Source organism: Dermochelys coriacea, chromosome 8 (genome assembly GCF_009764565.3).
Source record: "Dermochelys coriacea isolate rDerCor1 chromosome 8, rDerCor1.pri.v4, whole genome shotgun sequence".
Classification (NCBI taxonomy): domain Eukaryota; kingdom Metazoa; phylum Chordata; order Testudines; family Dermochelyidae; genus Dermochelys; species Dermochelys coriacea.
This window is the reverse complement of record NC_050075.1, coordinates 44,797,492-44,813,584: the sequence shown is the minus strand read 5'-3', so window position 1 is coordinate 44,813,584 and position 16,093 is coordinate 44,797,492. Positions and strand designations below refer to the sequence as shown.

General features: G+C 59.8%; 1 protein-coding gene across 1 annotated transcript in view; it reads right to left on the bottom strand.

Moving 5' to 3' along the window:
• Window positions 1-16,093, bottom strand: part of LOC119860648 (myomegalin-like) — a 142,516-nt gene that overhangs the window by 13,075 nt on the left and 113,348 nt on the right. Inside the window, 9 exon segments of the mRNA XM_043491179.1 lie at window positions 432-623; window positions 3,861-4,001; window positions 6,900-7,132; window positions 7,739-7,790; window positions 8,566-8,801; window positions 9,454-9,886; window positions 10,335-10,454; window positions 10,888-11,065; window positions 11,917-12,304. Coding sequence (XP_043347114.1) covers window positions 432-623; window positions 3,861-4,001; window positions 6,900-7,132; window positions 7,739-7,790; window positions 8,566-8,801; window positions 9,454-9,886; window positions 10,335-10,454; window positions 10,888-11,065; window positions 11,917-12,304 — 1,973 coding nt within the window.

Below are 16,093 nucleotides of genomic sequence, written 5' to 3'. Positions count from 1 at the left end.
GTAAGAGGGGGAGGTCCCCCTCTCAGCTCCTATCCCCCCGCCCCAATCTCCACAGTACGCAGGAGGGATCCCCCCTCCAAGTTCCCAGCCCTGCTCCCCAGTCCCTCTGCATAAGCAGCTTCTCCCTAGCTTGTCCTGGAGCTGGGAATGACTATTTCTCCAGTCTCCTCCCCTCTGCAGTGCCCACCCCCAGACACCTGCCCCCTCCCACCTCAGCCTTGCTGGTGCTAGTGGGCCCAGGCCAGCTGATGCCTCTCTCCTGCTTCCTCCCTTGGGTGGCTCCCTGGGAATGAGGCTGCAGCAGGAGCAGCTGGTTGGATGAGGACAACGTGTGCCCAGGACAGACAGACAGAGCAGGCATGGGGGGCTGCGAAAGCCATGCAGAGCCACATGTCAGGGGGAGGCAGAAGAATCAAGCCAGAGGCGCTCACTTTCTCCCAGCTGCTTCTGCAGCATGTGCAGCTCCTGCTGCACCTCGGCCAAGGAGAAGACAGGCGTCCCGCAGCAGCCCAGGAGAGCAGGGGGGGCGGGAGGAGGAGGGCCGAAGGGCAGGAAGGAGGACAGCCCAGGGGCAGGCGTCAGAGGGACGCTTAGTGGCTTGGACAAGGAGTCAAAATGCAACCCTAGAGATGGGAGAGAGAGCAGAGATGGGGAGAGAGATTAGCCAGGCACGGGGTGCAGCTGGCACTGGGCCTGCCTGGAAAATCCAGCCACTTGGGTGAGGCAGCACTGCACCCCCCACAACTGTACCAGACCCCCGACAACTGGGGCCAGGCCACACCGCACCCCAAAGGGCCGTACCAGCCCCCCGACAACTGGGGCCAGGCCGCACCACGGCCCCCAGGACCGTACTGGCCCCCCGACAACTGGGGCCAGGCCTAGGGTTGCCAACTTTCTAATCGCACAAAATCAAACTCCCTAACCTCACCCCTTCCCCAAGACCCCTCCCTCTTCCTTGCCTGCCCAGTTTATTCCCCTTCCTTTGGTGGCTCGCTCTTCCCCAACCTCAGTCACTTTCACTGGGCTGGGGCAGGGGGTGAGGGCTCTAACTGGGGGTGTGGGCTCTGGGGTGGGACCAGAAATGAGGGGTTCAGGGTGCAGGAGACGGCTCTGGGTTGGGGCAGGCAGTTGGGGCAGGGGAGTGAGGGCTCTGGGATGGGGGTGTGGGTTCTGGGGTGTGGCTGGGGGTTGGGGCGCAGGCTTACCTCCGGCAGCTCTCAGTCAGCAGTGTAGCGGGGGGGCTAAGGCAGGCTTCCTGCCTGTCCTGGCACCGTGGACCGCTCTGTGCCCCGGAAGCAGCTAGCAGCAGATCTGGCTCCTAGGCAGAGGTGCACAGGCAGCTCTGTGCGCTGCTCTCTCCCACAAGCACCGCCCACCCCAGCTCCCATTGGCTGGAAACCAGCCAATGGGAGTGCGGAGCCAGTGCTCGGCTGGGGGCAGCGCACAGAGCCCCATGGCCTCCAGCCTAGGAGCCAAATCTGCTGCTGGCCGCTTCCGGGGCGCAATTTGGTGTCTGAACAGGTAGGAACTAGCCTGCCCTAGCCAGGCAGCACCGCTGATGGGACTTTCGATGGCCTGGTCAGCGGTGCTGACCAGGGCAGTGGCGGATTTAGAGTTAGTGGGGTCCTGTGCTCACCTTCATTTTGGGGGCCCCTCCTTGGGACCCAGCCAAGAAAAAGAACATTCTCTCATTTCCCACCAGCCCCCATTTTTCATTCTTTTTTTCCTTCCTTTGGCCAGAAGTTAGGATGCAGGAGGGGGCTCAAGGTTGGGGCAGGTGGTTGGGGTGTGGAATGCTGACCTGGGGCAGCTCCCATTTGATGTGAGGGGTGCAGGTGGGAACATGGGGGGGGTGGGTGTAGGAGCTCCCGTTTGGTGCTCAGGGTGGAGGTGGAGATGTGGGGATGGGTGTGCAGGAGTCAGGGCATGGGGTGTGGGGGGACTGGGTATGTGTGGTGGGTGCAGGAGTCAGGGAGGACACGGGGCCAGAGATGTGAGGGGGTGCAGGAGTCAGGGCAGGAGGCTGGGGGTGCTCCCAGCCCCCTGCCCTGAGCCTCTCACGGCAGAGGGTTGGGGGGGTATGTGTAGGGGTAGTGCAAGGGCCCTGATTCCACCCCCTTCCCCAAGGCCCTGCTCCTGCCTCTTCTCCACCTCCTCCTCTGTGCCAGGGTCCCTTTTCAACCAGGTGTTTTGGTCAAAAACCGGACACCTGGTCACCTTAGCCAGGCTGCACAGCGCCCACCAGGGCCCTACTGGCCCCCCGACAACTGGGGCCAGGCCGCACTGCACGCACCAGGGCCATACCAGCCACCCAATGACTGAGGCCAGCCCACACCGCACCCCCCAGGACCCTACCTGTGCCCCGACAACTGGGGCCAGGCTGCACCATGCCCACCAGGGCTGTTCCAGCCCCCCAACAACTGGTGCTAGGCCACACCATGTCCACCGCAGTCAGACTGGCCCCCAACTACTGGAGCTGGCCACACTGTGCCTCCTAGGGCTGTACTGGCCCCTGACACCTGAGGCAAGGCCATGCCATGCCCCCCTGGCCATACCGGCCCCTCAACTCTCAGGGCCATACTGGCCCCCCCAACAACTGGGGCCAGGCCGGGCCATTCACTCCACAGCCATACTTGGCCCCTGACAACTGGGGTGAGGCCGCACCATGCTTCTTGTGGCCATCCTGGCAACCAGGGAGAGGCCATGCCGTGCATCCCGTGGTCATCACAGCCCCCCAACAGGGCAAAAATACTCCATATATCCTGTGGCCAACTCAGTCCCTCCCCCCCACCCCAACCAGGGGAGGCCACGCCACCCCATGCTGCATCTCCCACGGCCTCTCAGCCCCATGACAACCAGGGGACACACTGCACCTCTGGCAGCTGTCCCTACTCCTACGGCCTGCAGCCATCAGGGCTGGCCCTGGCACCTGGGTAAATCCGAGCAGCTGTCCTGCAGGAAATGGAGCTCTTATCCCAGGGGCCAAACGGCTGTGACCCCTGCCCGAGAGGGAACATGGCCCTAAGCTAAACTGAAGCCGTCCCTCATCACACATCCCTCCATTGGCCCCATGCTGCCACCCGCACTCCAGCAGGTTCACACCTTGGCATGGGGTGGCCTGGCAGGGATGCCAGCTCCGACTGAGCCCTGCAGCGCTTATACTCCCTGCACCCACCTAGCAATCCCCTAGTGCCTTTCCCCAGCAACGGGCCAGGCCCAGTCCATCCAGGGTGCGGACGCTGCTTCCGAACAGCCGTGCAGAAATCCCACAGACGCAAACTCCTCCTCGTCCAGCCGAGGTGCAAACCACAGCTGATATCTGCTCCCGCTGTGGGCTCCAGCTAAGCCCTTGCCCCAGCTCCTGCCGCAGATGGCAGCCTGCTAGCAAATAGGGCACCAAGCGCCACCTGTGCCAGGCTCCAGGCAGAACCCGGCCAGGGCGCTGGTTACAGCCAGATTGGGCTAGAGCCACGATCACCCCCTCTGGGTGACCAGCCCCCGGCCACTCTGTCCATGCCCCCAACCATCTGCAAGGCACGTTCTCCCCCACAGACACTCCCACAGCCTGGCTCCCTGCCTCCATACCTTTCAGTGCTGATACACCCCAGCCCTGAGAAGGACACGGCAGCAGGAGAACCCCCAGCAAGATGCCACCAAGTTAAAATTCTCCACTCATGGTAGGCCAACGATGCCATGGTGGAGCCAGCTTCCACCCCTCTGCAAATGAGAAGTGGTTGGAGGGAAGCAGCTGTGGAGCTGCTTCCACCAGTCGGGACAGTCCCTCCAGGACTGGCCTCTGAGCTCTGCTAACCCCACCCGCAAAGCCATTATCCCTGCTGCAGCCCGGGGGTGGCCAGTACCTGTGCGTGTCTGGCCGCTGTCCATGGGATGGTGCTGTGAAGATGGCCCAGTGGGAAAGCCTCTGATGGACTCTGCCGGAGCCTGGTGGGGAGCAGCAGCGGGGGATGGGTTGGATGCCACAGCAACAGGGTGAGTGACATCTAGAGACCCACAGGTGAGAGAGAAAGGGTCATGTCAGAGAGCCAGCGCCACAGTGCTGGCTCACGCACCAGGACCCAGCTGCATCCCTGGTGGCTGGGGCAATAGCCACTACAGCCAAGGCAGGCATAGCACCTCGATGGGACCCTCGCCCTGGGGAGGAAGTGGGTGACCCAAGCTCTCTAAAGCAGGTGCAGAGAGAGGAGACCGGACATAACGCAGCCCCCAGGCCAGCCAGCCGGCGTCTCGGCACTCTCCGTAGAACAGCCCCTTGCTGACCCGAATCTGAATGGGCTGGGGAAGTTCCCCCAGTTCCTACGGCACCCCAGCACAGATGGGAGATGCACACGTATGGCCAGAGCCTGCCTCATAGACACCCGCTTGCTGGCCACAGGGAGCAGGGCACATTGGACAGCCTGGGCACCGCGCCGAGAGAGGTTCTGCGTGGAACCCTGCAGCGGCTTCCTGGTGACACTGGGCAAGCTGCTCAGAATCTCTGGGCCAGATCCTGATCCCAGTTACACTGGTGTAAACCTACAGCAAGCCCCCTAGCTCCAGCAGAGCCACTTCAGAGTCACACTAAAGTCCAAATCAGGCCCTCCGTGCCTCAATTTCATAATATGCAAAAAGGAGACCGCACAGCAGTACACCTCTCCGCGGTGCGTATTTTTCATCTATAAGGCTTCCCCCGACCCCGAGCCTGGCTATGGAAAAGGGGCCGGTGCTTCGGCTACGAACCCCCCACAGCAGGCCCCTGTCGACCGACTCAGGCTGCAGGGCTCTAACACCGCAGTGTAGATGTCTGAGTGTGGGTGGGCCCCAGACCCCTCCCCACTTGCGGGGTTTCAATTTTACAGCCCCACAGCCTGAGCCCCATGGGCCAGCTGCGCGCATCTGCAGCCTGGACGTCCCCACTGGTACGCAGAGCGCAGTCCCTTTTGCAGGGGAGGAGTGAAGAGGGCTCAGCTATGCCTAATGGGGCGTGGCTGTGACATCATCCAAGAGGCCCAGGCAATTGAGAGGCAGCTGTGGGTAATCAGTGTCCTAGCAGCTACTGCTAGGGGATGGGCCATCTAGGTGCCACCAGCCAAGTGCGCCAGTGGGGTGTGGCTTGTGAAGCCCTCTAGCTGCCCTGCACAGCCCCTGCTGGTGTGCTCCAAAAGGTGCCTAGTGCACGCAGCCAGAGGCCCCTTTAACGCACACTAGGTACCTTTTGAAGCACACCAGCAGGGTCTAGGCAGGGCAGTTGGAATGCAACACCTTTTAAAAGTCACAAACTCTCTGGCCTGCTTTGCCATGCCATGTAGACAAGCCCCAAGAACTCCTCCATCCCCTTTGCTGGCTTTGCAACTGCCAACAGCCCAGCCTGTCCAGCGTGCTCCCTCTCCTAGCGATACTAATATCCCCTGAAATTCTGAGAACCAGACAAAAATAGCATGGAGAGAGCCAGCTCTCCAGGCTTTCTGTGTCCCGCTCTCTGTCCACTCTGTGTCCTGCCGCACGATGGAGACCAGTCTGGGCTCTCAAAGCTGAAGTGCACTGGTAATCAGTTCACTCAAGCTATTTAGCACGTTTGTAAAGACTACTGGAGTTCCTCCCACAGCTCTAGCCAGCCTGCAAAGTTTGGTGGCGCCCCCAAGGTGTTAAGTACCTTGTGTTAATTGGCAGTCAATTAATCATCGCCAAGTCCAGAAGCCACTGAAGACAAGTGCCATCTCCCTTCCCTCCCAGTCAGCTTCCCTGGTGTTTGTGGGTGGCTCTTCACACAACCACCCAGGGGAAAAACAGTATTATTTTACAGGATAATGTGGTTGAGTGGCAGGGGACTCCAGGGCCAGAGGCAGCCAAGGAACAACTTCACACAGCCTTGATTCCAAGCTGGCATCATCCCGAGAATTCACAGACGTCTGACAGCACCTTGGGGTGCTTCAAAGGGAGGAGCTGAAAGGGTCATTCTGAGTGAGGTGGTGCAGTTGTGTCACTGTCGTGCTTACGCGGGAGAGCGCGCTCTCCCGTCGGCACAGCTAATCCACCTCCCCAAGAGGTGGTAGCTGTGTCGGTGGGAGACACAGCACTGTCTACACGGGAGGCTAAGGTCAGTATAATGACGTTGCGCAGAGGCGTGAAGAATCCATGTATTTATATCGACAGTGTCTGTAGCATAGACCTGGCCTGAGCCAAGTGTCAGCCCTGCCCAGAAGCACAGAAACCCCCTAGAGGGAACATTTGAGAGCGTAAATAACAGAGAACCCAGAGAATGATATGCAGGGATTGGGGAAGAATGAGGGAAAAACCTCAGTAAGCGCCATCAACCCTCAAGGGCCATATACCTGCATGCAGCTCCCTTGGGCTGGCAGTGAGACAATGCCTGTATGCTCTTGCTACGTACATACAGCCTCAGGAAGGGTTCTAGTTCCTTCCCCAGGATCAGACCCTCTCAGGGGGTGGAGGGGAGGAGTGAAGAGGGCTCAGTTGTGCCCAATGGGGCGTGGCTGTGACATTATCCAAGAGGCTCAGCCAATTGGGAGGCAGCTGTGGGATACCCCAGGTACCCCCGTTGCTCTCAGCGGCCCTGCATATGCCTGGATCCTTTGGGACCCACTGGCCGTGGTGGGGAAGGGTTAGTGTGCTGCTGGGTGTTATTTTGCAGAGGCCAGTGGCAGATGGACTAGCTGGGATGGAAGTGTCATGGGGCTGCCAGAATCAAAGACTCATCCCCTGTGGCCTGGAGGTGAGCCCTGAGACACTGGGGAAGGGGCTAGGCTCAGGACACTAGAGACCAGTTCCGGTTGTGTGCCTTGGTCAGCCCTGAGAGTGCACAGAGGGCTCGGGGCAGTTTCCCCATTCTGTCAGCCCCTGCCTGGGCACAGTCCATGGGATACAGAATCGCCCAACTTTACCTGCGAGGCGCCGGGACAGCCGTTTGCTGCGATTCCCCAGGAGCTGGCTGTACTCGCTGGTGGTATCCCCGTCGGAGCAGGCCTCTGGGCCGTCGGACAGGAAGGAGGTGCTGCTGTTGGAGCGAGGTGACTCAGACAGTGCACGGCTGCTGGACGGGGTCTCGCAGCGCTCCTGGAGCTTGGCCTGAAGGGTCTCAATCATCCTCTCCTTCTCCCGGAGCTCCTTGCTCAGTCTGGGAGCACACATCAGCCCCACATCTACACGTGCTCACAGTGCACATGTCCCACAGTAGGAGTGGCTTCGCACAGTGCACTAAGCCTGTGCATTCCCCGGCCGCCTCTCTCTACAGGGTCTTATGGCTTTGTCTTCAGCACACCCGGCTCCCCACTCACTTTCAAATATCTGGGCCATCCGCCCACATGGGCCCCTTCCTGCTCTCATGAGGGTGTTCCTCACTAGAGACCCCCGCACCCTGGTGTGAAAGTCTTCAGATGTCCTGTCCCAGGGTCTTGGGCATGGCCAGGCCCACGCACATAGGGGCGCAAAGGAGACAGCTTTGCAGGTATTAGCCTACGTGCCACTAGCCAATGTCTCCCTTGGGCTGGGAATGGGCTCCACCGGCCTATCTGCTCAGTCTTACGGGGCAAGTAGAGGAGGGGCAGCCCTGTACAGCTGGAGAGCCCCGGGAGGCCCTTGGACTCCCCTTTGCCAGCAGCCGGTCAGCGAAGGAGAGACCGGTGCCCTTTGCTCTGTAAGGCAGCCTGAGCTCCATGCAGTGTGGCAGGCACCCAGCCAGAGCAGACATCCCAGGGCTCCCTGGAATCACCCGTGTGGTTACCTGAGCACCACGAATTCGTGTCCGGTTTTATCCTCCACGTCAGAGCGATCCCCTGAAAGCAAAGCCAGAGGGTTCTTGTCAGGGGTGGAGGGCGGCACAGCACCAGCTCCCCTTGGGCTCCTATGCCAGAGCATAGCACCTTCCCTCTGTGACACCGAGAGACCACGCTCCCGTCACTGAGAGACCATGCCCCACTCCGCCCAGCACCGCCACCGAGGACGAGGGCTGGCAGTCTGGCGGTGTTGGGGCCTTCTGCCCCCTGCGCTCCAGGCCAGCCATCCTAGGAGGAGTGGCCATGCAGCTACGCTGGACCAGGGCAGTGCTCTCCGTGCCAGGGGGTAACCCCCCTCTCTGTGGGATCCTGGCCCCCAACCAACTCTCAGCATCTCAGGCTCACCCTCCGGCTCTGCCCAGCAACACCCTGACATGGGTGGGGCGCTGGAAAGATACAAAGGGACCTTCCCTGGCACGTGCAGGGAAATGCTGTTGTCGGCCAACCAGCGAAGACAGCAATTGCCGGAGGAGGGCAGATGGGGCTAGCGCAGTCTTTGACCATGGGACACACTAGTTCCTGTAGTGGGCAATTATGGGATAACCGGCCCTTGAGGGACTTTCCTTCCAACCCCGGTCATTCCCCAAGGTAGGCAGGCCTATGTCCCCTCTCATGTAGTATTAAGATTAGCCCTGTAGCTGCGGCTGGTCTCTCTCCATATAAACAGTCATACTTTGGGGAATCCTCCTAAGCCCCTGGCCTCAATGAGATCTAGTGGCGGTGAGTTCCGCCAGCTAGTGGTGCCCCCAGATCGGCACGTTACTCAGCCACGCACTGCTGCTCAGTTTGCTGCTCAGCCTCTCGGCCAGCTGGCCACCTTGGGCCAGGTGCTCCCGAAAGCTCTGGCCCATGTAGTAGTCGATGTCGGTGCCTCGGAGAAGCTCCTCGAAGGATTTGACGGTGTCCCTAAGATGCTGGGCGAGCAGGTGGCACACGCTGCGCCCTTCCCGCATCTTCTGGCGCAGGTGAGAGAGCTCCCGTGCTTGGGCCTGGATCAGCGAGTCATATTTCCTGCCAGGGGAGAGGGCAGGAGAGTTAGCCAGCCAGAGGGGGAAGTTAGCTGGGCAGAGAGGGTGGGGAGAGGGACGGCACCTCAGCTTGGCTGCTCTCAGACCGTCTCTCCCCAGGGCAAGCAAGCTGTTAGAAGAGGCGCCGGCCTCATCTCCAGACAGCTGAAGCCTCCACAGCCTCTGGCCTGTGCAGCAAAGGCAGGCAAAGCAAGGCCGAGCCCAGTGCCCTGCCCGCCCAGACACTCAGCCTCCTGCTGGCAAAGGGTCAGGCCCTGAGGTCCCTAACCCTGAGACACAGGCCCAGGTGGGCGGGGGGAGGTTCTGAAGGATCCCTCAGCGGCAGCCCCAGGGCGCTCGCTCCGGGCATGGCTGTGGAGAGCAGAGCCCATCGCCCGGAGATGCTCTCACCGCGCCAATGGCTCTAGCCATGCTGAGTCCATGCCAGGTTGTGCCTCCCCTTTCTGGGCCTTTCACCCACTGCCTGCTGGAGGGGAGGATGCCAGAGTTAACTGGCACCTGCCCTGGATGCATGGCCCACATGGCCAAATTCTCAGCTGCTGTAACTCAGCATCACTGCCTGGAAGCCATGGCCAGCTCCCTCCAGCTGAGGGCCTGTCCCCCTCCACCTGCTCTGGAGCCTATCTGCTCCCTACCCTGGCCAGACGGCAGAGCGCAGCTCCTCAGGCAGCACCCCTCCTGCCCGGGGCCCAGGCACCTGGGCCTCCAACAGGGACACCCTATGGACAAGCCATTTGAGATCTCTGCTGGCCTGGAGCGCAGGGGGGCAGAAGGCCCCAACACCATCAGACTGCCAGCCCTCGTCCTCGTCAGTGGCGCTGGGCACCAGCTTGCGGAGCCGCTCGGCGCCTGAGGCGTAGTCACTGGTGCTGGAGAAGGAGCGGGCGCGGCGCTGCAGCCTCTGGAGTGCCTTGTTCGAGTTCTGCAGCTGCACCTTAAGCTCCCGCACATGCTGTTGCAGAACGGCAACGTCTTCCGACTGGCCCCAGCACAGGCCCTCACGCGGCCCCGGCCGGCTCAGCGCCTCCATGAGGCCGGCCTTGCTGAACACATCTGGCTCCTCACACTCTGGGGAGGGAAAGGAAGGCCTGAGGTCTCAGGGTGCCCAGCTGCTGCTGCTGGGGGTCTAAGCCCCATGGAGAGATGGGCCAGAGGGATTTGGGGGAGCAGCTTTGGCCGTAGGACTCCTGGTCAGCTCCTAGGAGAGCAGGAGAGCCACGCAAAGGACTCTGGCGGGGCGACTGCCTGGCACCGGGGAGCCCCAGGCAGCACTGGGCTTAGGGCTGGGTAGCATCACTGCCACTGCAGAGCACCAGAGAGAATACCAGAGAGATTTTCTGTAGGTCCCACAAAATGAGCAGCTTGTTTTAAAGCAAACTGCCGGTAACCAAGTGGTAAGGGTGCCCTTGCCAGTGGGCTGCTGGGCACGGGATGGCACCAGGGGCAGAGATCCAGGGACTGGGCCCAAAGGCTGCCATCTCCCCTCAGCCCTGCTCCCACCCCACTTGCTCCTTACCAGGGCTGGGGGTCTCCTCCCGGTCGGCCTCATTTTCACTCCTCCCACACGTCTCGTAGCCCAGATCCTGGAGGTCCACCTGTACCTGCTTGTTGTCCTGCTGCACCAAGGGCTCGCCTGCCAGGGCAAAGAGCCAACATGGCAGCCTGGGCCTCTGGCATGAGTCCAGTGGGCCTAGGACCCCATAGGAGCTCTGCTGCTTGCTGGGAACACGCTGCCTCCTACCTGGGGCAGGGCTGCGTCTGTTCAGTGTTTGTGCAGCGCCCAGCATAGCGGGGCCCCAGCCCAGGGATAGACTATAGTGGAGTCCCACAGACCAAGGGCCCCACTTGTTCTCCCTTGGCCCCAGACAGGCGACTGCCGCTCAACACAGTACGGCTCCATTCCAGACTTTGCCTGTGGTTCTGGATTTTTTCACCTGCCTGGCCTCAGCCCAACTCCCTGGGATGCAGGAGGGACAGGACCCTGACTGTCCCCAGTGCAGAGGGAGAGGGGACCCCAGTGCAGCTCTCCCCCCACCCACCCGCCAGCACCAGCCGTGAGACCGACTCACTGAGCAGGGTCCTGTACTGCTCCAGCTGCTCCGCCTGGGCCCGCACTGTGGCCTCTGACACGGCCAGCTTGTCCTGCAGCTCCTGGTTGCGCTGCCGGCACTGAACCAGCTGCCCCGACGGCCCTACCCCGGGCTCCACCAACCGTTGCCAGCTGCCCGCAGGGCTGCCCTCCATCTGCTGGGAAGGAAGGAAGCAGTGACACTGCCGCTGGCCAGCCCCCTCAGCTGATGCAGCTGGAACAATGAGTGTGTGAGTCACCTAACTAACCCCTGGCCTTTCCCTCCATCGTCTGCCTGCCCCACCCATTCCCTCAGGCTGCAATGGGGCAGGGGGCAGCCCCAAACACAGTACAGGCACCCAGGACCCATTGCCTCCTCTCACCTGCCTGGTGAGAGCTTGGGGTCCGGAGCCAAAGCTGGGGGCAGAGTCACTGGCAATGAGACAGAAGAACAGAGTGCACAGACAGATGGGGACGTGGCACAGAGTCAGCAGACAGACACACGGACAGGGGAGGGGGCACAGAGGAGGCAAACAAACACACAGACTGAGGACAGGGCACAGAGGCAATAGACAGACACATGGAAAGGGCATGGGGCACAGAAGTGGCAGACAGACAGATGGGATAGGACAGAGAGATGGCCCACGGGGGCAGCCTCTCCTGAAAAGCCGGCTGGCCTGGCAGATGCAGACAGGGAGCAGCTCTCTGGCAGGTTTGAGCTCTGCGAGCCAGGGGGGTTGAAGGCAGCTCTACTGCATCATTCTGATCACTGGGAAGGAGCCTGGGCTGCCCCAGGTGCTCATATTGCCCTCCCTTTCCCCCAGCTTGGCTGGCCAGGGAAGGTGGCATCAGGTTCCCTTTTACTGCAATGGCTTCTAGTTCAGGGGCACCCAGGGCTGGCTCCATCCCTCTCCTGCCATGGGAAGCCAACAGGCAACCAGAGAAGGCTGCCTCCCGCTTGCCAAGGTGAGGCTCCTTGCTGAGGGCTGAACCCTCTCCCACTCCTGGCCCCCTAAGCCAAGGGAGTTACCTGGCTTATGCCCCTGGGGGCTTGGGGTGGTCCCACTTCCACCGCCTGGGACCCAGGGCAGGGCCTCTTTGCTGGGTCCTCCTGGAGCTGCCCCTCCAGGGCTGGGCGCTTCCCGGGTGCCACCCCCATCTCTGCCCGGAGCTGGTCGATCTCCGTGGCCATGCCGGTGATGAGCTGGGGCGGAAACTTGCTCTCGCCCTCCAGGCAGTTCAGCACCAGCTGCTCCTTGAGGAGGGTAACGACTGTCTCTGAGCTCTGCAGCTTCTTGCTCTGGGTGTGCAAGGCCCCCCTGGCCTCCGCCTCGTCCTCCCAACCCTCTGACAACGGGGCTTCCCCCAGCCGCTCCTTCAGCTCTGCAGTCTCCAGGCACAGACTCAGCAGGGCTTTCCTGCAGGGGACACAGGGGCTACCGTCAGTGTGGGGAGCCTGAAATGACCCAATCCCAGAGCAGCTTCCCACCTATCCTCTCCACAGATCCCCCCAGCCCAGAGAAGGTTGGAGAGTTCTTCTTGCCCTATTCTCTCCAGGCCATTGATTGTCCTCTATGCTGCCTTGGGAAGGGCACTGGGCAGCTGCACGCCAGGCCAAGTGGCTGGCAGGACTCCTGGCTATTCCCAATGTCCCTGCAATAATCATTGCCTGGCCTGGCACCTGACCGTGTCCCCATTCTCTTCGCATCTCTCCATTGGTTCCCCCATCTCCATCACACACAAACCATGGTCCTCCTTTTCGCAGCCTCTCCCCAGCCACCCCATCATCCCAGTCAGCACAAACCATCACCTCTCAGCTCTGCTGTACCCAGGGTGCCAGCCACCATCGCCCACGTGTTACATTTGTGCTGTCCCTCGCCTGGGAGACGTTTCCCCCCGACCATCTGCAAAATCCCCCCCAGCTGCTTTCGAACCCTGCCTTCAGGCTCCGCACTGCCGTGACCCCTGCAAAGAGCTGACTAGCCAGGCCAGTGATGAGCGGAGCCCGCTGCCCAGTTTCGTCTCACTGGCTCCTGGTTCTCCCCAGTCTGTGTCCAGCTCGTGTCTCCTGTCTGATATATAGCTTGGCCGCTCCGAGGGGCAGGTACTGACTCTGTCTGTGTCTGAATAGTGCCAGCACCATGGGGGCCTGGGCCACCACTGAGCTCCTAGGTGCTAGCACAATACAGATTGTAATGAGGGGGAGTCACATGGTGCCCGACAGGGAGCAGCTGGAATCCCTCCCCAGGATGGCCCCCAGGCACAAACTCTGGCCCCTCCGCACTCCACTGAGGGCCCCACTCTCCTCCCAGCAGCACAGCTGGCTCTTGGGTGCAGACCAACCTCAGCCCCAGCCCACCCCTACCCCCATGTGCCTTTTGCCATGGGGATATGCTAGGCAGGAGAGTGAGGTTGCCATACAGAGGGGTGGCACAGTGCATGGAACCACTTCCTTGCCCCACTGGCAGCGAGAGGTGGAGCACAACCAGGCCGGAGCCAGGAGAGAGGCCCACGCCCTCCGGAAACTTCTTCAGGATCAGGAGACTGTAGTGCAACCTATGGCCCAGGCCCGCAGGCACTGGAAAAGAGATGCATTGTGCAGACATCCACATTGCCCTCTTCTCTGTAGCCACTGCCCTGGGCCTCACCCATATTGCCCTGCCAGCACCCCGTGTCTCCCCTGCCCACAGATCCTCCCATTTAATTGTGATTCATGCTCCCCAGCTGACCAGGGCTCTACGGCTGTCAGCTGGACATTGCAGGACATTCTCTGCCAGGTCCCTGGGGGGTTCTGTAACCCAGGACGCCCTCTGCCAGGCCCCTGTGGGTTCTGTGACCGAGGATGCCCTCTGCGGTTCTGTGATTTAGGCCATGCCATGTTTGGAAAGCTTTAGCCCATAGCTAAGTCAGGGAAGGGGGAGGTTTCGCTGACATAGGGGATGTCTACACTGCAGTCAGACACCCATGGCTGGCCCGTGCCCGCTGATTCAGGCTAAGGGGCAGTTTAATTGTGGTGTAGACGCTCAGGCTGCAGTCCAAGCTCCTAGACCGTCCCACCTCGCTGGGTCCTAGAGCCCAGGCTCCAGCCCAAGCCTGAATGTCTACACTGTAATTAAATAGCCCCTTCACCCCAGCCCCTTCACCTGCATCAGCTGGCATGGGCCAGCCTGGAGTGTCTAATTGCAGTGTAGACATCCCCTAGTTAAAGCAGTGAAACCCCTCTAACATGGGCGCAGTTATCCAAGGATAAGGGGCTGTGTATCTTATTTCACTTGGCTTATTTCACTGAACCAGAACACACCACGCCAGTGTAAGCATGGGATAACTGTGGCCATGCTGGACAAGAAGAGGACATTACAACACATTCCCTGATTACTACAAGGGGCAGTACAGTAAAGGCCCAGTGAAAGTATAGTTGCCCTACCACTACCTCAGTGTGAACTACTGAAGGTTATTGGATATACTTGGCAGGCAGGAGGGGGTAGGAAAAGGCTCCTAGAGGTGTATTGGAAACTGCTTTGGGTGGAACTGGATTAGGAGTTGGAATACTGGATGCTACTAACCTAGAGGTATTGGCAAACAATGGAAATCCCATCAGTGCATCCTTATCAAAATTAGGAATGGGGCAACAATTATTTTCTAAAATATGGCCAGTATGGCAACAGCAAGGTAAAAAGGATTTATTACTTTTAGCAGAGGCTATGGGAACTGTGATAAATGAAGTGGGGGGAGCTCCCTTTTATGAACACCCAGCCAGCAGTTGTAAAATCCCTCTTAGTAGCTGTTCTCTAATTGCTCTACCTGTAAAGGGTTAAAAAGTCTCACTCCTATGCATACATAAAAGGAAGTGAGTGGGCACCTGGCCAAAAGAGCCGATGGGAAGGCTAGAACTTTTTAAAATTGAAACAAGACTCCCCTTTTGTCTGTCTGTGGTTATTCTCCCAGAGAGGCAGACAGGGAGCAGTTATGCTGTGAGAAGCTTGGGCCAGGTATGAAAAATCATCAGTATCATACCGAGAAACTATTCATCTAAAACCCTAGATATGTAAATAGATCAGGAAATGTCTAGGACAGAGGGGGGCAAACTACGGCCTGCAGGCCATATCCAGCCCACAGAACCCTTCCCTCTGGCCCCCAGGCAGCGTGGTGAGTGGGATGGAGGCTAGCCCCTGGCCCCTCCCCTTCTGCTTCCACCAAATGCATCTGATGAAGTGAGCTGTAGCTCACGAAAGCTTATGGTCTAATAAATTTGTTAGTCTCTAAGGTGCCACAAGTACTCCTTTTCTCCCTCCCTTGCAGTCACAGTTCCCCCAGCACCTGGGCAGCGTGGCTGCCGCTCCGGCTGGGCGGCACAGCTATAGCGGGGCCAGACCTGGTACTCCACGGCGGCGTGGTCAGGGAGAGTTCCAGGGGGGGAGGTGAGGAGCAGGGGTGATCAAGGGGCCTGGGCCCTGCTGCCAGGGACAGGGGCAGAGCAAACCAGGGCCCCCCTCCACCTCCAGCATGCTTGGCCCCTGTCCCCAGCAGCCAAGCCCAGACAGGGAGTGAGCCCTGCCTGACTGCCACGGAGAGCAGCCAAACAAGCAGGGGAAATGCACTGGGAGAGGACTGAGCCCCCCTTTCCCCTACCCCACAGGTAACATGGGGTGGGGAGAGTAGGGAAGGTTGGACAGAGGGTGGGGGGCCCCAGAGGGGTGGTCAGGGGGTGGGGAGCAGGGGAGATTGGATGGGGAGGGGTCCCCAGGGGATGGTCAGGGGACAGAGAGCAGGGGTGTTTGGATAGGATGCAGGAGTCCTGGGGGACAGTCAGGGGTGGGGAGAAGGGGGGGGCTGGAATGGGAGTCAGGGCCTTCCCTACCCAGCCCTCCATACAATTTCTGTACCCGATGTGGCCCTAGGGCCAAAAAGTTTGCCCACCCCTGCTCTAGGAAGGTTTATCCCTTTTATTTCTTTATGGCTTGTGGATTCCTCTGTGCTAACCCCAGGTGCTTTTGTTTTGCTTTTAACCTTTAAACTGGACCTCAAGAAAGTGATTCTTGATGCTTAATCCTTGTAATTGTTTTTTTTTAAATCTAGCAAAAGCCTAAATTCCCAGATTTATTTTCTTTTTTTTTTTTATTAATAAAATTTACCTTTTTTAAGAACAGAATCAGATTTTTGTATCTTAAGAGATTTTTTGCATATGTTGTTTAATTAGCTGGTGGCAA